The 25,438-nt window shown below is 40.9% G+C and overlaps 1 protein-coding gene across 1 annotated transcript; it reads left to right on the top strand.

The window, feature by feature from the left end:
• The first annotated feature begins 754 nt into the window (after nt 1-754).
• On the top strand, nt 755-3,230 carry LOC128577549 (cullin-1-like). Its single transcript, XM_053579785.1, has one exon. It carries the CDS (start codon nt 755-757, stop codon nt 3,077-3,079), a length of 2,325 nt encoding a protein of 774 aa, XP_053435760.1. The 3' UTR covers nt 3,080-3,230.
• The last annotated feature ends 22,208 nt before the right edge of the window (nt 3,231-25,438 follow it).

Raw genomic sequence — 25,438 nt, 5'->3', positions numbered from 1 at the left:
CTACTTTTCAAAACAACTGAGAGTGTACTATAAATGGCTTACCACAAAAAATAACTAAGTGAGGTAATGGAAGTCACTAAACAGTCACAGTTGAAGACATAACAGTGAGTGTTGCCCTGTGATGTCCAGACCATCTTCAAGATTATACTTATTCCTGGTGAGCATGTGTAGGGTCTGGAAAGGTTTATTGTTGTTGTTCTTGTTCTGTTTTTTTTTTTTTTTTTGTAGAGACAGAGTCTCACTTTATCACCCTTGGTAAAGTGCCGTGGCGTCACACGGCTCACAGCAACCTCCAAATCCTTGGGCTTAGGCGATTCTCTTGACTCAGCCTCCCAAGTAGCTTGGACTACAGGCGCCCGCCACAATGCCTGGCTGTTTTGTTTGTTGTTGTTGCAGTTTGGCCGGGGCTGGGTTTGAACCCGCCACCCTCGGCATATGGAGCCGGCGCCCTACCCGCTGAGCCACAGGCGCCGCCCTCTTGTTCTGTTTTAAACTGTTGAAAAAGAGTGGGGCTGTTTTCTCCACACTAAATTCCTACTTAGTAAAGTTGCTTTGTATCTGTTGCAAAGGTATTCAACAACACTTTCTTTCATTTTTTGGAGGTCATGGATTTGTAAGAAAATTGAAGAGTGTGGCTTACATCTACTGCTGCCCTGTGATGGTGTAGACCCAGTCCCCCAGCCCATCTAATGGAGGACTGGCTGTATTTTGAATAAGGATTGCTGTGCTGGGCGGCTTTAGGACATCCTTCACAATGTTCTCAACCATGAGCCCGAACCCACAGGGCCTGAAACAGATCAGCCTGGACCAGATCTGGGATGACCTCAGAGCTGGCATACAGCAAGTGTACACCCGACAGAACATGGTGAAGTCCAGATACATTGAGCTCTACACCCATGTTTATAACTACTGTACTAGTGTACATGAGTCAGACCAAGTGCAAGGAGCTGAGGTCCCTCCCTCTAAATCCCAAAATGAGCAGACACCTGGAGGAGCTCAGTTTGTTGGCCTGGAATTGTACAAACGGCTTAAGGAATTTTTGAAAAATTACTTGGCAGATCTTCTCAAGGATGGAGAAGATTTGATGGACGAGAGTGTACTAAAGTTCTACACTCAACAGTGGGAAGATTATCAATTTTCAAGCAAAGTACTGAATGGGATTTGTGCCTACCTCAGTAGACATTGGGTTCGCCGTGAATGTAATGAAGGACGAAAAGGAATATATGAAATTTATTCCTTGGCATTGGTGAATTGGAGAGATTCTTTGTTCAGGCCATTGAATAAACAGGTAACAAATGTTATTTTAAAACTGATTGAAAAGGAAAGAAATGGTGAAACCATCAATACAAGGCTGATTAGTGGAGTTGTACAGTCATATGTGGAATTGGGGCTGAATGAAGATAATGCATTTGCAAAGGGTCCTACATTAACAGTGTATAAAGAATCCTTTGAATCTCAATTTTTGGCTGACACAGAGAGATTTTATACCAGAGAGAGCACTGAAATCTTGCAGCAGAACTCAGTTACTGAATATATGAAAAAGGCAGAGGCTCATCTGCTTGAGGAACAACGAAGAGTTCAGGTTTATCTTCATGAAAGCACACAAGATGAATTAGCAAGAAAGTGTGAGAAAGTCCTCATTGAAAAACACCTGGACATTTTTCACTCAGAATTTCAGAATTTATTAGATGCTGACAAAAATGAAGACTTGGGGTGCATGTATAATCTTGTATCTAGAATCCAGGATGGCCTAGGAGAATTGAAAAAACTGCTGGAGACACACATTTATAATCAGGGTCTTGCAGCAGTTGAAAAGTGTGGAGAAGCTGCTTTAAATGACCCCAAAATGTATGTACAGACAGTGTTGGATGTTCACAAAAAATACCATGCCCTGGTAGTGTCTGCATTTGATAATAATGCTGGCTTTGTGGCTGCTCTTGATAAGGCTTGCGGGCGCTTCATAAACAGCAATGCAGTTACCAAGATAGCCCAGTCATCCAGCAAGTCCCCTGAGCTGCTAGCTTGGTACTGTGACTCCTTATTGAAAAAAAGTTCCAAGAACCCAGAAGAGGCAGAGCTGGAAGACACACTCAATCAAGTGATGGTTGTCTTCAAGTACATAGACGACAAGGACGTTTTTCATAAGTTTTATGCAAAGATGCTGGCCAAGAGGCTTGTACATCATAACAGCGTGAGTGATGATGCTGAAGCAATCATGATATCCAAATTGAAGCAAGCTTGTGGTTTTGACTATACCTCTAAACTTCAGCGGATGTTTCAAGACATTGGTGTAAGCAAAGATTTGAATGAGCAATTCAAAAAGCACCTGACACATTCAGAACCACTGGACTTGGACTTCAGTATTCAGGTTCTCAGCTCTGGATCTTGGCCCTTCCAGCAGTCCTGCACATTTGCCTTGCCATCAGAGCTGGAACGTAGTTACCAGCGGTTCACAGACTTCTATGCCAGTCGTCACAGCGGCAGAAAGCTGACCTGGTTGTATCAGTTGTCTAAAGGAGAGTTGGTAACTAATTGCTTCAAAAACAGATATACTTTGCAGGCATCTACATTGCAGATGGCAATCTTATTTCAGTACAACAGAGAAGATGCCTATACTGTGCAGCAGTTGGCTGACAGCACGCAAATTAAAATGGACATTTTAGCACAAGTCCTGCAGATTTTATTGAAGTCAAAGTTATTGGTCTTGGAGAATGAAAATGTCGATGAGGTGGAACTGAAGCAAGAATCCTTAATAAAATTATATCTTCCTTATAAAAATAAGAAATTAAGGGTTAACATCAATGTGCCAATGAAAACTGAACAGAAGCAGGAACAAGAAATGACACACAAAAATATTGAGGAAGACCGCAAACTACTGATTCAGATGGCCATCGTGAGGATCATGAAAATGCGGAAAGTTCTGAAACACCAGCAGTTACTTGGAGAAGTCCTCACTCAGCTGTCCTCCAGATTCAAACCGCGGGTCCCAATGATCAAGAAATGCATTGACATTCTAATTGAGAAAGAATATTTGGAGCGAGTGGATGGTGAAAAGGATACCTACAGCTACTTGGCTTAACCTTTCTAGAAGGGTCTGACCATGTGACCCGCAACAAATAGTTCATCATGGAAAGAATGAAAACAACTCAAGTTCATAGCACCTAGCCTGCCACCATTTGGACCTCCCTTTTTAAAACTGAGACCAAGATTCCCATCACGTGGTCTCAGATTAACATCAGAATTGCTCAGAATTGATACCTTTGAAGTCGGTAAATATGGACACCAACACCATTTAACCTAACATAAGAACAGAGGGGAACTGAAACATCCATGCTGAGGGCTGCATGCTACTGCATTTAAGTCAATACATTGGCTGCCTGATTAACAGTCATCCCAGGCAGCACTTATAATGGTGGCAGCACTTTGAAAGCAAGTCTGAATGGACTCATGTATAATCTGCTATGAAAAAAATTTCTGTAGTGCGTTTCATTTTTTAATGTGTGAAAATAAAGAAAATCAAAGGATTCTGACAAGTTGCATTTGGTTTTTGTTTTAAGTTTTACTAATTTTTTTTGTTATGCTTTGCAAGTTTTATTTCATTGATTTTTTATAATATACAAGGATAGCAGCAATTTTTGTGGTAGATTGTCAAGATAAAAACAGCATTACTGGGCGGCGCCTGTGGCTCAGTGAGTAGGGCGCCGGCCCCATATGCCGAGGGTGGCGGGTTCAAACCCAGCCCCGGCCAAACTGCAACAACAACAACAAAAATAGCTGGGCGTTGTGGCGGGCGCCTGTAGTCCCAGCTGCTCGGGAGGCTGAGGCAAGAGAATCGCGTAAGCCCAAGAGTTAGAGGTTGCTGTGAGCCGTGTGACGCCACGGCACTCTACCTGAGGGCGGTACAGTGAGACTCGGTCTCTACAAAAAAAAAAAAAAATTAAAAAAAACCCAGCATTACTGATGATTTCCAACTACATCTACATAATCAAGCAATAACATACATACTAAAACTCCTACTTCACAAATGTAAAAATTAGGCGTATAATTTTATTTGACATTTAAAAAGGAATTTCTGGGGGTTAATCTGTGCTGAGATTATGTCCATTTTCTTTTTTTTTTGTAGAGACCGAGTCTCACTGTACCGCCCTCAGGTAGAGTGCCGTGGCGTCACACGGCTCACAGCAACCTCTAACACTTGGGCTTACGCGATTCTCTTGCCTCAGCCTCCCGAGCAGCTGGGACTACAGGCGCCCGCCACAACGCCCGGCTATTTTTTGGTTGCAGTTTGGCCGGGGCTGGGTTTGAACCCACCACCCTCGGCATATGGGGCTGGCGCCCTACTCACTGAGCCACAGGCGCCGCCCTATGTCCATTTTCTTAAATAACGTATGCATCTTGCCATTGCCCATCCCAGTTGCTGCCTGTTGGCCACAACTAATTTCCATATATAAATAAAATATAATTGTGCAAAAAAAAAAAAAAAAAGCAATAGGAACTCTGCTTTACCGTTGCTGTGAGAACAGCACGTGAACACTGGCGATCCAATATCCCAGCACCCTGCCCCATTTCCTGGGGCTTATTGGATGGCTCCCCTAGTCTCTTCTGTCAGCAAAAAGACTATACCTGGCGGTGGGACCACAGGAAGGAGACCAGGGCTAGTGACAACATGACAGCTTGCCCAAACCGCACTTCCCCAGCAGAGAACTCTAACAAGTTACCTGTTTCATTAACTTCAGGGACAACAACTTAAGTGAGCACAAAAGGCCAATTAGTGTCTTTGACCATAAGCCTGGATCCCAGCACATTACAGCATGAAGTTACTACAGGGTCACAGTTGATGACATCACGATGGGTTTTGCCCTCTGATGTCCAGAACTTCTTCAAGCTTAGGCATATTCCTAATAAGAGTGTGTAGTGGCTGGAAGGGTTTATTGTTCTTTTTGTGTTTTAGACTGTTACAAAAGAGTGGGGTTCTTTTCTCCACGCTAAATTCCTGCTTAAAATTTCTTTGTATCTGTGGTAAAGGTATTCAATAGCACTTTCTTTCCTTTTCCGGTCATGAATTTGAAAGAGAATTGAAGAATGTGGTTTACACCTACTGCTGCCCTGCCATGGTGTAAACTCAGACCGGAAGCACAAAGATCAGACATTGATTTAATGAACCTAACAGGAATGTAACACAATTCTCAGTTCTACTTTCATTGTGCTTTATTCCCTGCTCTAGCATAGACTTGTTTTTAAAGGTAGTTGCCCCACTGAACATCCTGTCTTTCATCAGGTTAGGCATTGTGTCTAGTAGTGTACTCAATAGCTCCGGTTATTTATGGTGATCACCAGAGCTCCCCCTCAGAGGTTGGAAATGTCACCCTATCTGGAAAGTTCCAGCATTCCTGACCTCAGTTCCAGGGGCGTCCAACCTTTTGGCTTCTCTGTGCCACATTAGAAGAAGAGTTATGTTGGGGCATACATTAAATACACAAACACTAATGAACATTGATGAACAACAATAACAAAAAAAGGTCCATGCACAATTTGTGTGATATCTGCCACAACAGAGAACCAATAAAGTCCCCACATAATCTGCATGTGTCCTAGGGGCATGTGGGTTCGACACTCTTCAAAACCCCAGAAAAGGTCATTTTTTATCTAGAGTTCAAGGAATTTTCCAAGCATGACTGAAATATTTGCATCCTCTGGCACGCCAAGGCAGGTGAATCCCCTGGGCTCAGGAGTGGGAGATAAGCCTCAGCAATAGTGAGACACACCCATATCCCAGCCCCCATTCTGTCTCTACTAAAATAGAAAAGCTAGCTAGGCATGTGGCACATGCCTGTAGTTCCAGCTACTCAGGAGCCTGCGGCAGGAGGACCACTTGAACCCAAGTATTTGAGGTGGCTGTGAGCTAGGCTGAGGCCATGACACTCTAGTCTGGGCAACAGAGTGAGACTCTGTCTCATCAAAGAAACCAAATTTGGGGCTCAGTGCCCATAGCACAGTGGTTACGGTGCCTGCACCGTACACCAAAGCTGGCGGGTTCAAACCTGGCCCGGGCCAACTAAACAACCACAACAAAAAAATAGCCAGGCATTGCAACGGGCACCTGTAGTCCCAGCTACTTGGGAAGCTGAGGCAAGAGAATTGCTTAAGCCCAGGAGTTTGAGGTTGCTGTGAGCTGTGACGCCACGGCACTCTACCAAGGGCGACATGAGACTCTGTCTCCAAAACAAACAAACAAACAAACAACTCAAATTTGCTATTCACTGTTTCCATGAGGGAAACTACCAGGGTGGGTCAGTAGGCAGAGGGAATAGGTTACAGCATAAAGTCGCACCTTTATTGTGGCTTCTGTGGGAAGAAATGAGTGAATCAAGGTAAGCAGGTTTGGGACTGGTTAGTTTGAATAACATCAGTGGGTCTGAAGTGTGGGGGTTGTCCAGATGTCTGATACTTGGCCTTGGAGTGACTGGGGCAAGAGAATATTGGCCAAGATTGAAAGAGCCCAGCAGAGGAGGTGGAGAGGGCACTCTTGATTGGTTAGTTTGCATATGAAATACCTGATTTTCGGCGAGAATTCTGGGAGCAGGGCAGTTTCCAGGGGACTGCAAGAACCCAAGAGGGCAAAGGGTCAGAGTTACATAAAATAAAAAGACAGGATTAATACAGACTTTAGGAAAACAATTCCTTAATTATTATAATAATTTCTCTAATCGATATCCAATCTAAGGGTATAATTTCAAAACAAGATCCATGGTAGAAGGTATTAATGAGAGATAATTCCCAGAACAATGGTTTTATTTATTTATTTATTGAGACAGAGTCTCACTCTGTCACCCTCCCTAAAGTGCCCTAGCGTCATAGCTCACAGCAAAGCAAACTGTGGAGCTCAATTGAATCTTTTGCCTCTACTATGACTGCAGCTGTCTGTACATCAGGCTATTTTTTATTCTTTATTTTTTTTTTATCGTTGGGAATTCATTGATGGTATAAAGAACCAGGTTACACTGATTGCACTTTTTAGGTAAAGTCCCTCTTATAATTGTGCCCTGCCCCCAAAAGGTGTTTCACACACCATGACCCCCCACCCCCTCCCTCCTTCCCTCTCTCTACTCTTCTCTTTCCCCCCTCCCTTCTTCCCTCTCTCTGCTCTCGGCTTCCCCCACTCCCCAACATGTATTACGTCATTAACTGTCTTCCATATCAAAATTGAGTATATAGGATTCTTGCTTCTCCATTCTTTTGATGCTTTACTAAGACTAATGTGCTGCACTTCCATCCAGGTTAATACAAAGGATGTAAATTCTCCTTCTTTTTTAAGGGTTGAATAGTATTCCATGGTATACATAGACCACAGCTTGTTAATCCATTCCTGGTTTGGTGGGCATTTAGGCTGTTTCCACATTTTGGTGATTATAATTGAGCTGCGATAAACAGTTTAGTACAAGTGTCCTTATGATAAAAGGATTTTTTCCCTTCTGGGTATATGCCCAGTAATGGGATTGCGGGATCAAATGGGAGGTCTAGCTTGAGTTCTTTGAGGGTTCTCCATCCTTCCTTCCAAAAAGGTTGTATTAGTTTGCAGTCCCATCCGCAGTATAAAAGTAATAATCCCTTTCTCTTCACATCCATGCCAGTATCTGCAGTTTTTTTTTTTTTTTTATTGTTGGGGATTCATTGAGGGTACAATAAGCCAGGAGTATCTGCAGTTTTGAGATTTTGTGATGTGGGCCATTCTCGCCAGGGTCAGATAATATCTCAGGGTGGTTTTCATTTGTATTTCTCTAATAATTAGGAATGATAAGCATTTTTTCATATGTTTGTTAGCCATTTGTCTGTCTTCTTTAGAGAAGTTTCTATTCATTTCTCTTGCCCATTGATACACGGTATTGTTGGCTCTTTTCATGTGAATTAATATGAGTTCTCCGTAGATCCTAGTTATCAAGCTTTGGTCTGATTTAAAATGTGCAAATATAATCGCTGTCTGGTTTAGAAGTATCAATGTGAACTTTTAATTTATTTAAAAATAGCAGATGTTTTGCTTAGTGAATTTAGGGGTACTCTGGGGAATATACTTGGAGTCCCTTTTACCCAGTAACAGTTATAAAGATTCTAGGTTAAATAAGAAGAAATTTTATGCAGAAAAGAATAAAATAAAATGTGAAAATATCCTTTCCCATTGTGTAGGTTTTCTGTTTGCTTTGGTTGTCTCCTTAGCTGTACAGAAGCTTTTCAATTTAGTTAAGTCCCATTTGTTTATTTTTGGTGTTGTTGCAATTGCCACAGAAGTCTTCCTCATAAAGTCCTTACTCAGGCCAATACCTTCCAGTGTTTTCCCACACTTTCTTTGGGGATTTTAATTGTTTTGTGCCTTAGATTTAGGTCTTTTCTCCAACTTGAATTAATTTTTCTGAGTGAAGAAAGATGCAGGTCCAGTTTCAGTCTTCTACATGTGGCTGTCCAGTTCTCCATTGTTGAATAGGAACTCTTTCCCCCAGTATATGTTCTTCTTTGGTTTATCAAAGATTAGGTGGCTGTAAGATGTTGGTGTCATTTCCTGGTGGTTTTCTTTCTTTCTTTTTTTTTTTATTGTTGGGGATTCAATGAGGGTACACTATGCCAGGTTACACTGATTGCATTTGTTAGGTGGAGTCCCTCTTGCAATTATGTCTTGCCCCCAGAAGGTGTGGCACACACCAAGGCCACACCCCTCCCCCTCCTTCCCTCTCTCTGCTTTTCCTCCCCCCCATGACCTTAACTGTCATTAATTGTCCTCATATCAAAATTGAGTACATAGGATTCATGCTTCTCCATTCTTGTGACGCTTTACTAAGAATAATATCTTCCACTTCCATCCAGGTTAATACGAGGGATGTAAAGTCTCCATTTTTTTTAATAGCTGAATAGTATTCCATGGTATACATATACCACAGCTTGTTAATCCATTCCTGGTTTGGTGGGCATTTAGGCTGTTTCCACATTTTGGCAATTTTAAATTGAGCTGCAATAAACAGTCTAGTACAAGTGTCCTTATGATAAAAGGATTTTTTTCCTTCTGGGTAGATGCCCAGTAATGGGATTGCAGGATCAAATGGGAGGTCTAGCTTGAGTGCTTTGAGGTTTCTCCATACTTCCTTCCAGAAAGGTTGTACTAGTTTGCAGTCCCACCAGCAGTGTAAAAGTGTTCCCTTCTCTCCACATCCATGCCAGCATCTGCAGTTTTGAGATTTTATGATGTGGGCCATTCTCACTGGGGTTAGATGGTACCTCAGGGTGGTTTTGATTTGCATTTCTCTAACATATAGGGACGGTGAACATTTTTTCATATGTTTGTTAGCCATTTGTCTGTCTTTAGAAAAGGTTCTATTCATGTCTCTTGCCCGTTGATATATGGGGTTGTTGGCTTTTTTCATGTGGATTAATTTGAGTTCTCTATAGATGCTAGTTATCAAGCTTTTGTCTGATTGAAAATATGCAAATATCCTTTCCCATTGAGTAGGTTGTCTCTTTGCTTTGGTTGTTGTCTCCTTATCTGTACAGAAGCTTTTCAGTTTTATTAAGTCCCATTTGTATTTTTGTTGTTGTTGCAATTGCCATGGCAGTCTTCTTCATGAAGTCTTTCCCCAGGCCAATATCTTCCAGTGTTTTTCCTATGCTTTCTTTGGGGATTTTTATTGTTTCATGCCTTAAATTTAAAGTCCTTTATCCATCTTGAATCAATCTTTCTGAGTGGGGAAAGGTGCGGGTCCACTTTCAGTCTTTTACATGTGGATATCCAGTTCTCCCAACACCATTTATTGAATAGGGAGTCTTTCCCCTAAGGTATGTTCTTGTTTGGTTTATTGAAGATTAGGTGGTTGTAAGATGTTAGTTTCATTTCTTCGTTTTCTATTCGTTTCCAAGTGTCTATGTCTCTATTTTTGTGTCAGTACCATGCTGTCTTGACCACTATGGCTTTGTAGTACAGACTAAAATCTGGTATGCTGATGCCCCCAGCTTTATTTTTATTACTAAGAACTGCCTTAGCTATACGGGTTTTTTTCTGGTTCCATACAAAACACAGAATCATTTTTTCCAAATCTTGAAAGTACGATGTTGGTATTTTGATAGGAATGGCATTGAATAGGTAGATTGCTTTGGGAAGTATAGACATTTTTAACAATGTTGATTCTGCCCATCCATGAGTATGGTGTGTTCTTCCATTTGTTAAAATCCTCTGCTATTTCCTTTCTGAGGATTTCATAATTTTCTTTATAGAGGTCCGTCACTTCCTTCATTAAGTATATTCGTAAGTATTTCATTTTCTTTGAAACTATGGTGAAGGGAGTTGTGTCCTTAATTAGCTTCTCATCTTGGCTGTTATTGGTGTATACAAAGGCTACTGACTTGTGGACATTGATTTTATATCCTGAAACATTACTGTAATTTTTGATGACTTCTAGGAGTCTTATGTTTGATTCTTTGGGGTTCTCTAAGTATAAGATCTTGTCATCAGCAAAGAGGGACATGACCCTCCTCTGCTCCCATTTAGATTCCCTTTATTTCCTTGTCTTGCCTAATTGTATTGGCTAGAATTTCCAGCACTATGTTGAATAGTAAAGGTGACAGAGGACAACCTCGTCTGGTTTCAGTTCTAAGAGGAAAAGCTTTCAGTTTCCCTCCATTCAGTAAAATATTAGCTGTGGGTTTGTCATAGATGGCTTCAATCAGTTTTAGAAATGTGCCTATGCTATACTATACTATGCCTATGCTCTTCAGTGTTCTAATTAGGAAAGGATGCTGGATTCTATCGAATGCTTTTTCTGCATCTATTAAAAGGATCATATGATCTTTATTTTTGCCTCTGTTAATATGGTGGATAACGTTTATGGACTTGTGTATGTTAAACCACCCTTGCATCCCTGGGATGAAACCAACTTGATCATAATGTATGACTTTTTTGAAGATAAGCTGTAATCTATTGGCTAGGATTTTGTTGAGAATTTTTTCATCTATATTCGTGAGTGAGATTGGTCTGAAATTCTCCTTTTTGTTTGGGTCTTTTCCTGGCTTTGGTATCAGGGTGATGTTTGCTTCATAGAATGTGTTGGGGAAGATTCCTTCTTCCTCAATTTTTTGGAATAACTTCTGCAGTACAGGAATAAGCTCTTCCTTGAAGGTTTGATAAAATTCTGGTGTGAAGCCATCTGGACCAGGGCATTTTTTGGTTGGAAGCTTTTTTATTGTTTCTTTAATCTCAGTGCTTGAAATTCGTCTGCTCAGGAGCTCTATTTCTTCCTGGCTAAGTCTAGGGAGAGGGTGTGATTCCAGATATTTATCCATTTCCTTCACATTGTCAAATTTCTGGGCATAGAATTTCTGATAGTATTCAGAGATGATCTCTTGTATCTTTGTGGGATCAGTTGTTATTTCCCCTTTATCATTTCTGATTGAGGTTACTAGCAATTTTAGTTTTCTATTCCTCGTTAGTCTGGCCAATGGTTTATCTATTTTATTAATTTTTTCAAAAAACCAACTCCTCGTTTCATTAATTTTCTGAATGATTCGCTTGTTTTCAATTTCATTGATCTCTGATTTGATTTTGGAGTTTTCTTTTCTTCTACTGAGTTTAGGCTTAGATTGTTCTTCTTTTTCCAACTCCATAAGACGGCTTGTGAGTTTGTTGATGAGCTCTCTTTCTGTTTTTTGAATATAGGCATCTAATGTGATAAATTTTTCTCTCAAAACTGCTTTTGCAGTACCCCACAGGTTTTGGTAGCTTGTGTCTTCATTGTTGTTATGCTCAAGGAAGTTAATGATTTCCTGTTTTATTTCTTCCTTCACCTGTCTGTTATTCAACAGAAGATTTTTTTTTTTTTATTAAATCGTAACTGTATACATTGATATGATCATGGGGCATCATACACTCGCTTCATAAATCATTTGACACATTTTTATCACAGTGGTTAACATAGCCTTTCTGGCGTTATCTCAGTTACTGTGCCAAAACATTTACATTCTACATTTACCAAGTTTCGCAAATACCCCTGTAACATGCACCACAGGTGTGATCCCACTGATCCCCCTCCCTCTACCCACCCCCCCCTTTCCCACTTCCCCCTATTGTTAAGTTGTAGCTGGGTTATAGCTTTCATGTGAGAGTCCCAAATTAGTTTCATAGTAGGGCTGTGTACATTGGGTACTTTTTCTTCCATTCTTGGGATACTTTACTAAGAAGAATATTGCTTAATTTCCACGTCTTTGTGTGGGGTCGAACGTTTTTGTTAGAGTTGAGTTCCACCCTCAGTGCCTTATGGTCTGAGAAGATACAAGGTAAAATTTCAATTTTTTGATTTTGTTCATATTTGTTTTGTGTCCCAGGATATGATCAATTTTGGAGAACGTTCTATGGGTTGATGCGAAGAATGTGTATTCTTTATCTTTTGGATGGAGTGTTCTATATGCATCTATCAAGCACAGTTGTTCTAGGGTCTCATTTAAATCTCTTATATCTTTGTTTAATTTCTATTTAGAGGATCTGTCCAGGTCTGTAAGGGGAGTGTTAAATTCCCCTGTTATTATGGTATTATCGGATACCATATTGCTCAGACTGAAGAAAGTCTGTTTCAAGAATCTGGGAGCATTTAAATTGGGTGCATAAATATTTAGAATTGAAACATCTTCTTGTTGTATTTTTCCCTTGACAAATAAAAAGTGACCATCTTTGTCTTTTTTGACTTTAGGTGCTTTAAATCCATATGTATCTGAAACTAAGATCACAACTCCTCTTTTTTTCTGAATTCCATTTGCCTGAAAAGTTGTCTTCCAACCCTTGACTCGGAGCTTTAATTTGTCTTTTGAAGCCAGGTGTGTTTCTTGCAGACAGCAAATGGATGGCTTGTGTTTTTTAATCCAGTCAGCCAATCTATGTCTCTTCAGTGGGGAGTTCAAGCCATTAACATTTATTGAGATAATTGATAAGTGTGATAGTAGTTTATTCATCTTATTTTGTGAGAATCCATTGCTTAGTTTTATCTTTTGCATCAGTGTGGAGGTTAGGTTCTGTCCCGTAATTTCTGGTTTTTACTTTGATGCTGATCCATTGTGATGGTCAGTGTGTAGATCAAGTTGAAGTATTTCCTGTAGAGCTGGTCTTGTTGTGGCGAATTTCCTCAATGTTTGTATATCCGTAAATGATTTGATTTCTCCGTCAATTTTGAAGCTTAGCTTAGCAGGGCACAAAATTCTGTGCAGGAAATTGTTCTGTTCAAGTAGATTAAAGGTAGATGACCACTGTGCTCTTGCTTGGAAAGTTTCATTAGAGAAGTCTACCGTCACTCCGATGGATTTGCCCCTGTAGGTCAACTGGCGCTTACTCCTGGCAACTTGCAGAATCTTTTCTTTTGTCTTGACTTTGGACAGGTTCATCACAATGTGTCTTGGAGAAGCACAGTTAGAGTTGAGGTGACCTGGGGTCTGATATCCCTCTGAAAGTAGTGTGTCAGAATCTTTGGTGATATTTGGGAAATTTTCTTTTATAATATTCTCTAGTATGGCTTCTATTCCTCTGGGGCATTCTTGTTCCCCTTCTGGGATTCCTATAACTGGTGTGTTGGAACGCTTCATAAAGTCCCATAGTTCTGACAGTGAACATTCTGCTTTCTCTTTCGTCTTGTCTGCCTGTTTCACTATCTGAGTTATCTTAAGAACTTTGTCTTCTACCTGTGAAATTCTTTCTTTTGCATGGTCTAACCTGTTGCTGATACTTTCCATTGCATCTTTAAGTTCCCTAATTGACTGCTTCAGTTTTTTCAGCTCTGCTACATCCTTTCTATATTCTTCACATCGTTCATCTCTTATTTGATTCTGTTTTTGGATTTCATTTTGGTGTTTGGTGATTTTCCACTTTATTAGCAGTTTCCTTCATTGTTTCCATCATTTCCTTCATTGTTTTCATCATGTGTATTCTACATTCCCTTTCTGTCATTCCTAACAGTTCTTTATAGGTGGAATCATCTGCAGTAGCTACCTCATGGTCCCTTCTAGGGGTTGTTCTTTACTGGTTTTCATGTTGCCTGGAGTTTTCTGCTGATTCTTTCTCATGAGTGATTTCTTTTATCTGTTTCCTCGCCCTAATTTTCCTTTCACTTCCTCTTGCTCTTTAAGTTCCCATGTCTGTGGACTAAGGTTTTGATGAGTCCTTTTGTTATAGGACCAGAAGGATGAGAACGTTGAAAAGCAAGAAGAGATGAAAGAAAGAAGGAAAGAACGAAATGAAAATAGAGAAAGGAGAGGGGGTGTGTAAAAGGAATATTGATAAAAAGAAGTGAGGCACAGAAAGAGGGAGACAGAGCAATATAGGTGTACAGTAGGGTACTTTGACACAACCTTAAAACACAAAACCAACCTCTGGTGGTGCTCGGTTATGTGGTTCCCTTGAGGTCAGCAACTCTTTGCTAACCTGATCAGACACAGTACCCCACCTCCACCAAGTAGAGAGGAAAGACAAAAATTCTATAAATCAAAATAAAACAAGCAACAGAAAACTTTATGGGATAAAATTGGCTGAAAAACCAAATCATAGGGGTAGAAACACTAGCAAATATGAAGTTCTAGTTATTAAAAAAGGCAGCAATGGGAAATTGTATTTATACTAGAAAACTGGAGAAGGAAAAGGAAAAATCTGTATGGAAAAGGTTGAAATTAAAAAACAAAACAACAACAACAGCAACATCAAAATAAACAAAAAACAAACAAAACAAAAAACAACCCAAAACAAAGCAGTATATATATCTTGTTGAAAATTTCTGGGCAAGAGGTGGTCTTCTGGGGTATGAGATGTTAATTACAATGCTGATACGACTGGAGGCCTCCACTGATTTCTCAATCCCCACAGGGTGGACACCCTAAGTCTTTCTTCAGCCCTCTTAAAAGGCACTTTAAGATTCTAAACCTGCTAAGAAGAAGCTTTCCCAGGAAAGTGCTTGTTGCTAGAATCACTGGTGACGTGGTTATCCACTTACCCAATGTGCCAAAACCTGTCTCACTCTGCCCCTGAGGGTTAGGGCTGTAAGGTGGCTCAGACCCTGCCTTTAGGCTGCTCAGTCTCTAGGTTACTAGGTCCTGCCCAATCCTTGCTCTGCAACACCTAGGGCGGACCTTGTTAGGGCAGTTCTCTCACAATGGCTCCCTGCCGCCCACAGCCAAACACTATTAGCTCCTTCCGTCTGGCTCAGCGGCTCAGTCTGGGGTCCCAGACAACACCCAAAGTTCTCCAAACTCCTGCTCAAATTCTCCCCAAGGCAGTCCAACTGAGTGCCAAGTCCAAAAACACCAAAACAGTTCACAGGTAAGGCCTTTCTGGTTTGCAGTCTCGCTGCTACTGCACTTACAGCTGTCGGCGGGATTAGACCCATCAAACTCGCGCATTTACTTGCCAGTTTTCCACTGTTTTTGTCCTCCTCTTGGGGTACAGAAGTCTCTCACTGACTCCCTGTATCCTCAAAGGGAAGATTATAGGCAGATCCCACCAGCCAGAGATGCCTGGAGTCTTATATCCCCAGACTCACGGTGCCCAGACACAAGGGAACTGTTACTCAGCCGCCATCTTTCCTAATTCTCCATTTCCTGGTTTTCTATTCAGTTCCAGATGTCTATGTCTCTATTTTTGTGCCAATACCATGCTGTTTTGACCACAATGGCCTTGTAGTACAGCCTAAAGTCTGGTAGGCTGATGCCCCAGCTTTGTTTTTATTACTAAGAACTGCCTTAGCTAAGCATGGGTTTTTCTGGTTCCATAAAAAACTAAGAATTATTTTTTGCAAGTCTTGAAGTACAATGTTGGTATTTTTATAGGGATGGCACTGAATCTGTAGATTTCTTTGGGAAGTATAGACATTTTAATAATGTTGATTCTACCCAGCCATGAGCATGGTATGTTCTTCCCTTTCTTAATGTCCTCTGCTATTTCTTTCCTTAGCGTTCTGTAATTTTCTTTATAGATGTCCTTCAGCTCCTTTGTTAGGTATATTCCTAGGTATTTCACTTTTTTAAAGCTATTGCAAAAGGAATTGTGTTCTTAATTAGCTTCTCATCTTGGCTTTTCTTGGCATATACAAAGGCTACTGACCTGTGGACATTGATTTTATATCCTGAGACATTAGCGTATTTTTTGATGACTTCCAGGAGTCTTGTGGTTGAGTGTTTGGGATTTCCTAAGTATAAGACCATATCGTTAGCAAAGAGGGAGAGTTTGACCTCCTCTGCTCCTATCTGGATGCCCTTTATTTCCTTCTCTTGCCTGATTGCTAGAAATTCCAATACTATGTTGAATAATAGTGGCGATAGAGGACAACCTTGTCTGGTTGGAGTTCTAAACGGAAAAGCTTTCAGTTTTACTCCACTCAGTAAAATATTAGCCGTGGGTCTAGCATAGATGGCTTTGATCAGTTTAAGAAATGTGCCACCTACCCTGTTTCCCTGAAAATAAGACATCCTCTGAAAATAAGACCTACTTATAGGAAAGATAAGACGTCCCCTGAAAATAAGACCTAGCGCATCTTTGGGAGCACACATTAAAATAAGACTCTGTCTTAGTTTTGGGGAAACAGGTATGCCTATACTCTCCAGTGTTCTAAGTAGAAAAGGATGCTGGATTTTATCAAAAACTTTTTCTGCACCTGTTGAGAGGATCATATGGTCTTTGGCTAAGATTTTTTTGACAACTTTTACATCTATATTCACTAGTGAAATTGGTCTGATGTTCTTTTTAGTTGGTTTATTTCTTGGTTTTGGTATCAGGGTGATGTTTGCTTATAGAATGTGTTGGGGAAGATTCATTCCTCCTCAATTTTTTGGAATAATTTCTGCAGTATGGAAATAAGCTCTTCTTTGAAGGTTTGATAGAATTCTGGTGTGAAGCCATCCGTACCAGGTCATTTTTTTTCTTTTTTTTTTTTTTAATTAAACCATAGCTGTGTACATTAATGCAATCATGGGGTACAATGTGCTGGTTTTACATACAATTTGAAATATTTTCATCAAACAGGTTAACATAGCCTTCACAAGCATTTTCTTAGTTATTTTGTTATGACGTTTATATTCTACACTTGATAAATTTCACATGTACCCTTGTAAGATGCACTGTAGATGTGATCCCACCGATTACCCTCCTTCCACTCATCTTCCCCCCTCCCATCCCCTCCCTCTAACCTTTCTGTTTCTTCTTGGGCTATAATTGGATTATAGCTTTCATATGAAAGCTATAGCTTTCAATTGGTTTCACAGTAGGGGTTGGTACATTGGATACTTTTTCTTCCATTCTTGACATAATTTGCTAAGAAGAATATGTTCCAGCTCCATCCATGTAAACATGAAGGAGGTAAAGTCTCCATCTTTCTTTAAGGCTGCATAATGTTCCACGGTGTACATATACCACAATTTATTAATCCATTCGTGGGCATTTTTTTTGTTGAGAGTTTTTTTTATTGTTTCTTTGATCTCAGTGCTTAAAATTGGTCTGTTCAGGAGATCTATTTCTTCCTGGATAAACCCAGGGAGAGTGATTCAAAACGTTGATCCATTTCCTTCACATTGTCAAATTTCTGGGCATAGAGTTTCTTATACTATTCAGAGATAATCTCTTGTATCTCTGTGGCATCTGTTTTTATTTTCCCTTTATCATTCCTGGTTGAGGGTGCTAGAGATTTTACTTTTCTATCTCTAGTTAATCTGGACGAAGGTGTATCTATTTTATATATTTTTCAGAAAAACAACTTGTTTCATTAATTTTCGAATGATTCTTTTGTTTTCAAATTCATTAATCTCTGATTTAATTTTGGATATTTCTTTTTTCTGCTAGGTTTAAGTTTAGATTGATCTTCTTTTTCCAATTCCATAAGATGGCTTCTGAGTTTTTTGATGTGCTCTCTGTTTGTTGAATGTATGCATGTAGAGTGATAAATTTTCCTCTTAGGACTGCTTTTCCTGTATCCCACAGGTTTTGGTAGCTTGTGTCTTCATTATTGTTATGCTCAAAGAAATTAATGATTTCCTCTGTCATTTCTTACTGTACCCAACTTTCATTCAGCATAAAGTTGTTTAATTTCCATGCCTTTCTTTGGGGTTGAGTGTTTTTTTTTTGGAGCTCAGTTTCAAATTTAATGTCTTGTGGTCTGGGAAGATACAAGGTAAAATTTCAATGCTTTTGATTCTGTTGAGGTCCATTTTTGTGTCTTAGGGTATGATCTATTTTGGAGAATGTTCCATGGGCTGATGAGACGAGTGTATATGCTTTACCTTTGGGATGGAGTGTTCTATATATATGTACCAAGAACAGTTGTTTTAGGGTCTAATTTAAGTCCTTTATAGCTTTGTTTAATTTCTGTTTAGAGAATCTGTCAACTCTGTAAGGGGAGTGTTAAAGTTCCCTATTATTATGGTGTTATAGGATGTCATATTGCTCAGACTAATTAAGGTGTGTTCCAAGAATCTGGGAGCATTTAAGTTGGGTGCATAAACATTTAGAATTGAAATGTCTTCTTTTTGTATTTTTCCCTTGACCAATATGAAGTGTCCATCTTTTTCTTTTTTGACTTTAGTTGCTTTAAATCCACTTGCATCTGAAAATAAGATTGCAACCCCTCTTTTCTTCTTAATCCCATTTGCCTGAAAAATTGTCTTCCAAGACTTAACTCTGAGTTTTAATTTTAAGCCTTTGAGGTTAGGTGTGTTTCCTGCAGACAGAAAACAGATGGCTAGTGTTTTTTTAATCAAAATCAGCCAGTCTATGCCTCTTCAATGGGGAATTCAAGCCATTAACATTTATTGAAATAATTCATAGGTGTGGTAGCGTTCTATTCATCGTATTTTGTAAAGTCCATGGCTTAGTTTTATCTTTTGCATCATTGTGGAAGCGAGATTCTGTCCTCTAATTTCTGGGTACTTACTTTGCTGGTGGTCCATTGTGATGGTCAGTGTGTAGAACAGGTTCAAGTATTTCCTGTAGAGCTGGTCTTGTTGTGGCAAATTTCCTCAATGTTTACATATCAATAAAGGATTTGATTTCTCTGTCAATTGTAAGGCTTACCTTAGCAGGATATAGAATTCTGGGATGGAAATTGCTTTAAGTAGATACAAGATCGATGATCATTGTCTTCTGGTTTGAAAAGTTTCATTGGAGAAGTCTGCAGCCACACTCATGGATTTACTCCTGTAGGTCAATTGGCACTTACTCCTTGAGGCTTCCAGAATCTTTTCTTTTGTCTTGACTTTGAGCAGGTTCATCACAATATGTCTTGGGGAAGCTCTATTTGATTTGATATTAACTGGGGTCTGATATCCCTCTGAAAGGAGTGTGTCAGAATCTTTGGTGATATTTAGAAATTTTTCATTTATAATATTCTCTGGTATGGCTTCCATTCTTCTGGGGCATTCTTTTTCCCCTTCTGAGATATCTATAACTCATATGTTTGAACGCTTCTTGAAGTCCCATAATTCTGTCAGTGAATGTTCTGCTTTCACTCTCTTTTTTTCTGCCTCTTTAACTATCTGATTTATCTCAGGAGCTTTGTCCTATACCTCTGAGATTCTTTCTTCTGCATGGTCTAATTTTTTGTTTATACTTTCTACTGCATTTTTTTCTTTTTTTGAGATAGAGTCTTACTGTGTCACCCTTGGTAAAGTGCCATGGCGTCACAGCTCACAGCAACCCCAAACTCTTGGGCTTACGTGATTCTCTTGCCTCAGCCTCCCAAGTAGTTGGGACTACAGGCACCCACCACAATGCCCGGCTATTTGTTGGTTGTCGTTGTTATTATTGTTTGGAAGGCCCACGATCAATTTGAGCCCGCCAGCTCTGGTGTTTGTGGCTGATGCCCTACTGCTGAGCTACAGGCACTGAGCTCATTTTTAAGTTCCTTAATTGACTGCTTCAGTTCCTTCAGCTCTATCATATCCTTCCTATGTTTTTTTACATTATTCTTCTCTTATTTGATTCTGCTTTTGGATTTCCTTTTGGTTGTTTTCCATTTTCTCAGCAATTTCCTTCATTTTTTTCATTATCTGTATTTTAAATTGCTCTTCCATCATTTCTAGCATTTCTTTATAAGTGGAATCCTCTACAGTAGCTACCTCATGGTCCCTTGTGGGGAGGGGTTGCTCTGGACTGGATTTTCATGTTGCCAGGATTTTTCTGCTGTTTCTTCCTCATGAAAGTTTTCTTTTATCTGTTTCCTTGCCCTAATTTTTCTTTCATTTCTGCTTGTTTTTAAGTTACCTTCCCTCTGACCTAAGATTTTGAGGAGTCCTTATATTGAAGAACAAAAAGGGGGAAAAAATTAAGAAAAAGAAAAAAGAGGAAAAGAGAAAGGAGGGGTTGAGTAAAAGGGAATATTGACAAAAACAAGAGAGGCACAGAAAGAGGGAGACAGAAGTAATAAAGGTGTACAGTAGGGTACTTTGACCCACACCTTAAAAACCTGCAACTTCGGGTGCCGCCTGTGGCTCAGTGAGTAGGGCGCTGGCCCCATATAGCGAGGGTGGCAGGTTCAACCCAGCCCCGGCTGAACTGCAACAAAAAAATAGCCGGGCATTGTGGCGGGCACCTGTCGTCCCAGCTGCTCAGGAGGCTGAGGCAGGAGAATCGCGGAAGCCCAAGAGCTGGAGGTTGCTGTGAGTCCTGTGACATAATAGCACTCTACTGAAGGCCGTAAAGTGAGACCCTGTCTCTTAAAAAAAAAATAATAAAATAAATAAATAAATAAAACTGCAACCTCTGGAGGTGCTAGTTTGGTTCCCTTGAGGTCAGCAGCTTTTTGCCAGCCTAAGGAGGCATGGTATCCCACCTCCACCAGATAGAGAAGAAAAACAAAAATACTATAAAGAAAACCTTACAAGGTAAAATTGGGGAGCAAACCAAATAACAGGGGCAGAAACACCAGCAAAAATGAAGTTCTTATTATTAAAGAAGGCAACAGTGGAAAATTATATTTACACTAGAAAAATGAAGAAAGATAAAAAGAAAATCTAGGGCAAAAATGTTGAAATATACCCAGAAGACCAAAATAACAAAGACATCTGTACCAGAATATTTATTGCAGCCCAATTCATAATTGCTAAGTCATGGAAGAAGCCCAAGTGCCCATCGACCCACAAATGGACTAGCAAATTGTGGTACATGTATACCATGGAATATTTTGCAGCCTTAAAGAAAGATGGAGACTTTACCTCTTTCATGTTTACATGGATGGAGCTGGAACATATTCTTCTTAGCAAAGTATCTCAGGAATGGAAGAAAAAGTATCCAATGTACTCAGCTCTACTATGAAGCTAAACTATAGCTTTCACATGAAGGCCATAACCCAACTATAGCACAAGACTATGGGGAAAGGGCCAAGGACGAGGAAGGGAGGGGGGAGGTTTTGTTGGAGGGAGGGTAATGGGTGGGGCCACATCTACGGTGCTTCTTAGAATGGGTACAGGCGAAACTTACTAAAGGCAAAATACAAATGCCTACTAAATGTAACTAAGAAAATGCCATGAAGGCTACGTTGAACAGTTTGATGAGAATATTTCAGATTGTATATGAATCCCGCACATTGTACCCCTTGATTGCACTAATGTACACAGCTATGATTTAACAAAAAAATAATTAAATTAAAAAAAATATAGGCATAAAAAAAGGAAAAATACCCCAAACTAAAAACAAAGATATATACATATATATCTTTCTAGATATTGTCTGGGCAACAGGTAATCTTCTGATGTATGAGACGCTAGTCATAATGCTGATACAGCTGTATAAGATGGAGACTGGAGGCCTCTGCTGAACTCTTTGCCCTCAAACCCGACAGGGTTGAGAGCCTGAATCTCTCCTCAGCCCACTTAAAAGACATTTTAAATTGTTAACCTTGGCTAAGCAGAGGCTTTCCCAGGAAAGCACATATTGCTGGGGTCTCTCTTGAAGTGGCTGACCACTTATTAGGCATGCCTAAACTGGCCTCACTGTATGACTCTGAGGGCTGAAGCTGCAAACATCTCTCCTATAGCCGAACACTGAAAGCTCTGCTGTTCTTCTTCATATCAGTTCAGCCTTTGGCACCGATCCCAGTCACTAGATTACTTGCCCCGGGTCTCCCAGCCCAGACCTCACTCTGCGACCCTGAGGGTGGAGCCTGTAGGGCAGCTTTCCCACAATGGCTATGCGAGGCCCACCTCCATTACCTGGCCTAGTGGCTCAGTCCATACCCTGGACAACACTTAAAGTCACCCACACTCTTGCCCAAGTTCTCCCAAGGCGATTCAACCAAGTCCACAAGTCCAAAAAGACAAAACAACCCACAGGGAAGGTCCTTCCCTGTCTGCATTCTAACTGCTATTGTAGCTACAGCTGTGGCAGCCATGGCCTCAGACCTAATGCAACCACTTTCCACTTCTCTGATGTTTTTGTCCTCCTCCTGAGATCCACAAGTCTCTATCTGTCTCCCTCCATCCCCAGAGGGATGTTTCTGGGCAGAGCTCACAAGCCAGAGTTGCCTGGAGTCTTCTCTCCCCAATCTCACCATACCTGGTTGCAAAAAAGCTGTTACTTGGCCGCCTTCTTGCTCCCCCCACCCTATTTTTCATTCTTAAGAGATGGGGGTCTCACTCTTGCTCAGGGTGGTCTCCAAGTCCTCAGGTTAGGCAATCTTGCCTGCCTGGGCCTCCCAGAGTGCTGTGATTACAAGCATGAACCACCACGCCTGGCCCAAAAGAATGGTTTTAAAAATATCACAACTTCAAGACCTGGAGCAGTGACTCACACCTGTACTCCTAACATTCTGGGATGCTGAGGTGGGTGTGTTGCAGGAAGACGAGGCCCAACAGAGAGAAAGAGCACCCAAGCACCAAGTTTATAAGAGGAAGGGCTTTATTCACCAGCCGGGAGCTTATGGCATAGAAGAATTCCAAATGGCCGTGCTCCCCGAGTGGCTTGGTCTTTCCCTTTTTATTGACAGTCAAAACGTTCCACCCCACAGGTACCCTTCTCATTGGCCAGTTTGAATCAAGAGGGGGATGCTATTCAACCCCCTATAGAACTACAGGATTTCACAGAATTTGGAAATTTCCAAGTTCCAGGAAGTTATGTTTACAAATTCCCAAGAGCTGAGTCACCATGGAGAGGACCTCACAGGTGTATCCTTGTGGTCTCCTTGAGAAGACCTATTCTCCCAGACCTCACCCTTCTTGGGTGCCCTCTCTCAGGTGGTTTGTTTTACTTTAGGAGTGCCACACAAGCCTGAGAAAGAGTGAGACCCTGTCTGTACTAAAGAATAGAAATGATTTGAGGGAAGATGCCCAACCAGAAGCAATGCCCAGCAGAGGCTCTTGACCAGAGGGAGAAAAACTGGACAGAATTGGACTCTATGAAGCCAAATGTGGGGAGATGAGCCAAGAAAGAAGTTAGGTAAGCTGTGACTCCAAGGAAGAGCTTTTAAGTAAACAATTTATAGGTACAAAGCCTATCATCTAGAGGATGGAAGACTCCTACCCCAAGGGGGAGGCTCACTACAGACTCTCTGCAAGCAAGCAGGGGACAAAAGACCTCTCATTTTACCTCACTGGAGAGAGCCGCTAAACACCAGGTCTTCTTCTCAGGGAGGTCCCAGTTGTGAACCTAGCCACCACCCTGCCCTGAATAAAATTGAACAAATATTTTCCCCAATTCTGAACTCTCTGTCACCCTTCCCCCCTTGAATGGTGTTCTGAAATTCTGCCCCCCGTAGAGCCCAGAGTGGCCTTTTCCTGAATGATCTGGGCATATTGTGGACTGTTGAACATCAGCACGGAATCTGTGACTCATGCAGAAGAAGGAGGATGCAGGAAGAAAGGGACACGTGGCAGGAGGAGGAACAGTCCCCTGGTGTTGATCCCTGGTTCTGGATGTGTCTGATGGGCGGGGGTCCATCACCCCTATCCTGACTGTGCCCACGGGCGGGGGCACAGACCCCTGGTGCTGACTGACTTCTGTGGCCCAGGGGCATGGGTCCCTGGCTCCAACTCAGCCCAAGAGTAGAGGCTCAGATGCCTGGTGCAGACTGAGCCTGGAGGGCGGGGACCCAGACCTCTGGCTTTGACTGTGCCTGGTGGGCATGGGCGCTGATGCCTAGTTGGGATTTTGACGGGCAGTTGGTGGCTCACTGGAGGGGACCGAGCACCATCCTCTCATGTTTGTGGGACAAAACTAACTGTGAATTTATATCCACAATTGGAGACCCTTGGATCCCTCTCCATTGAACAAGGCTTGTACTGCCCATGATAATCTGATTGGAACTAGCGTTCATGGTTATCCACCCGGGACACAGTGAGTTTAACCTGAGGAAGTTAAAGTAGTGGAAAGAAAATGAATGGTGGGGGTGGGGCACCCCAGCTCTCTGTATCTCTCAGGTGAGATTTATTTATTTATTTATTTATTTATTTAATCATTCATTCATTCATTTATTAATTAAACTTTATTCAAATTAATATGAAGGTAAAATATTTATATTACATCATTCTCACTTCCAGGGCAAAGTTCTATTTGTAGAAGAGCTCCTCACCCAGAGGGCATGTTATACATCCTCACAATACGCACATTAGCTGAGATCCCACCTCATGCCATCTCTGTACCATACTTCCTACCCCCTCCCTATCCCACTTCTCTCTGCCCCCAAACTGGATGATATTAGTGTTTTATTGTTTTTAGGAACATGTAATTGTTTATGTATTGATTGCATATTAGTATAGAGTACAGTGGATATTCATCTTTCCATTCTTGTGATACTTTACTAAGAAGAATGTATTTCAACTCCATCCAGGTAAATGTAAATGATGTAGAGTGTCCATCTATTTTAATGGCTGCATAAAATTCCATGGTATACATATACCACAGTTTCTTAATCCATTTCAGGGTTGGTGGGCATTTAGGTTGTTTCCATATCTTGCCAATGGTAAATTGAGCTATGATAAACAGTCTAGTACAAATGTCCTTATGATAAAATGATTTTTTTTTCTTCTGAGTAGATTCCTAGTAGTGGGACTGCAGGATCAAATGGAAGGTTTAATTTGAGTTCTTTGAGGATTCTCCATTCTTCCTTCCTAGTGCAAAATAAGAAACGACATTTCCCCACCCCTCTCAAATACTGCTAAAGGCAGGGATGCATGTCTTAGTTTCAAAAAGAGTTAAAGAGACAAAAAATATTTTTGCTATTCTTTCAGGGCATTTCCTCTGTTACATATTCTCCACCCTCAATTTTATGCTTCCATATCTATGGGAGAGAGGGGTGGCTACTCTGTTTCAATATTAGTGTTTGAGAGCATGTTGTAGTATAATAATAGGTAGTATGAGTAGAAAGGTTAGTGACCCAGGCTCTTGATCCCATCCCCTAAAGGTTCCCTGAAACTTTAATGACATGAGGCTGGGTGTGGTGGCTCATACCTGTAATCCTAG

Source organism: Nycticebus coucang, chromosome X (genome assembly GCF_027406575.1).
Source record: "Nycticebus coucang isolate mNycCou1 chromosome X, mNycCou1.pri, whole genome shotgun sequence".
NCBI lineage: Eukaryota > Metazoa > Chordata > Mammalia > Primates > Lorisidae > Nycticebus > Nycticebus coucang.
This window is presented reverse-complemented; position numbering and strand designations above follow the sequence as displayed.

Excerpts from the sequence above, each read along its gene's own strand:
- LOC128577549 (XM_053579785.1), top strand. The coding sequence starts at position 755 with ATGTTCTCAACCATGAGCCCGAACCCACAGGGCCTGAAACAGATCAGC.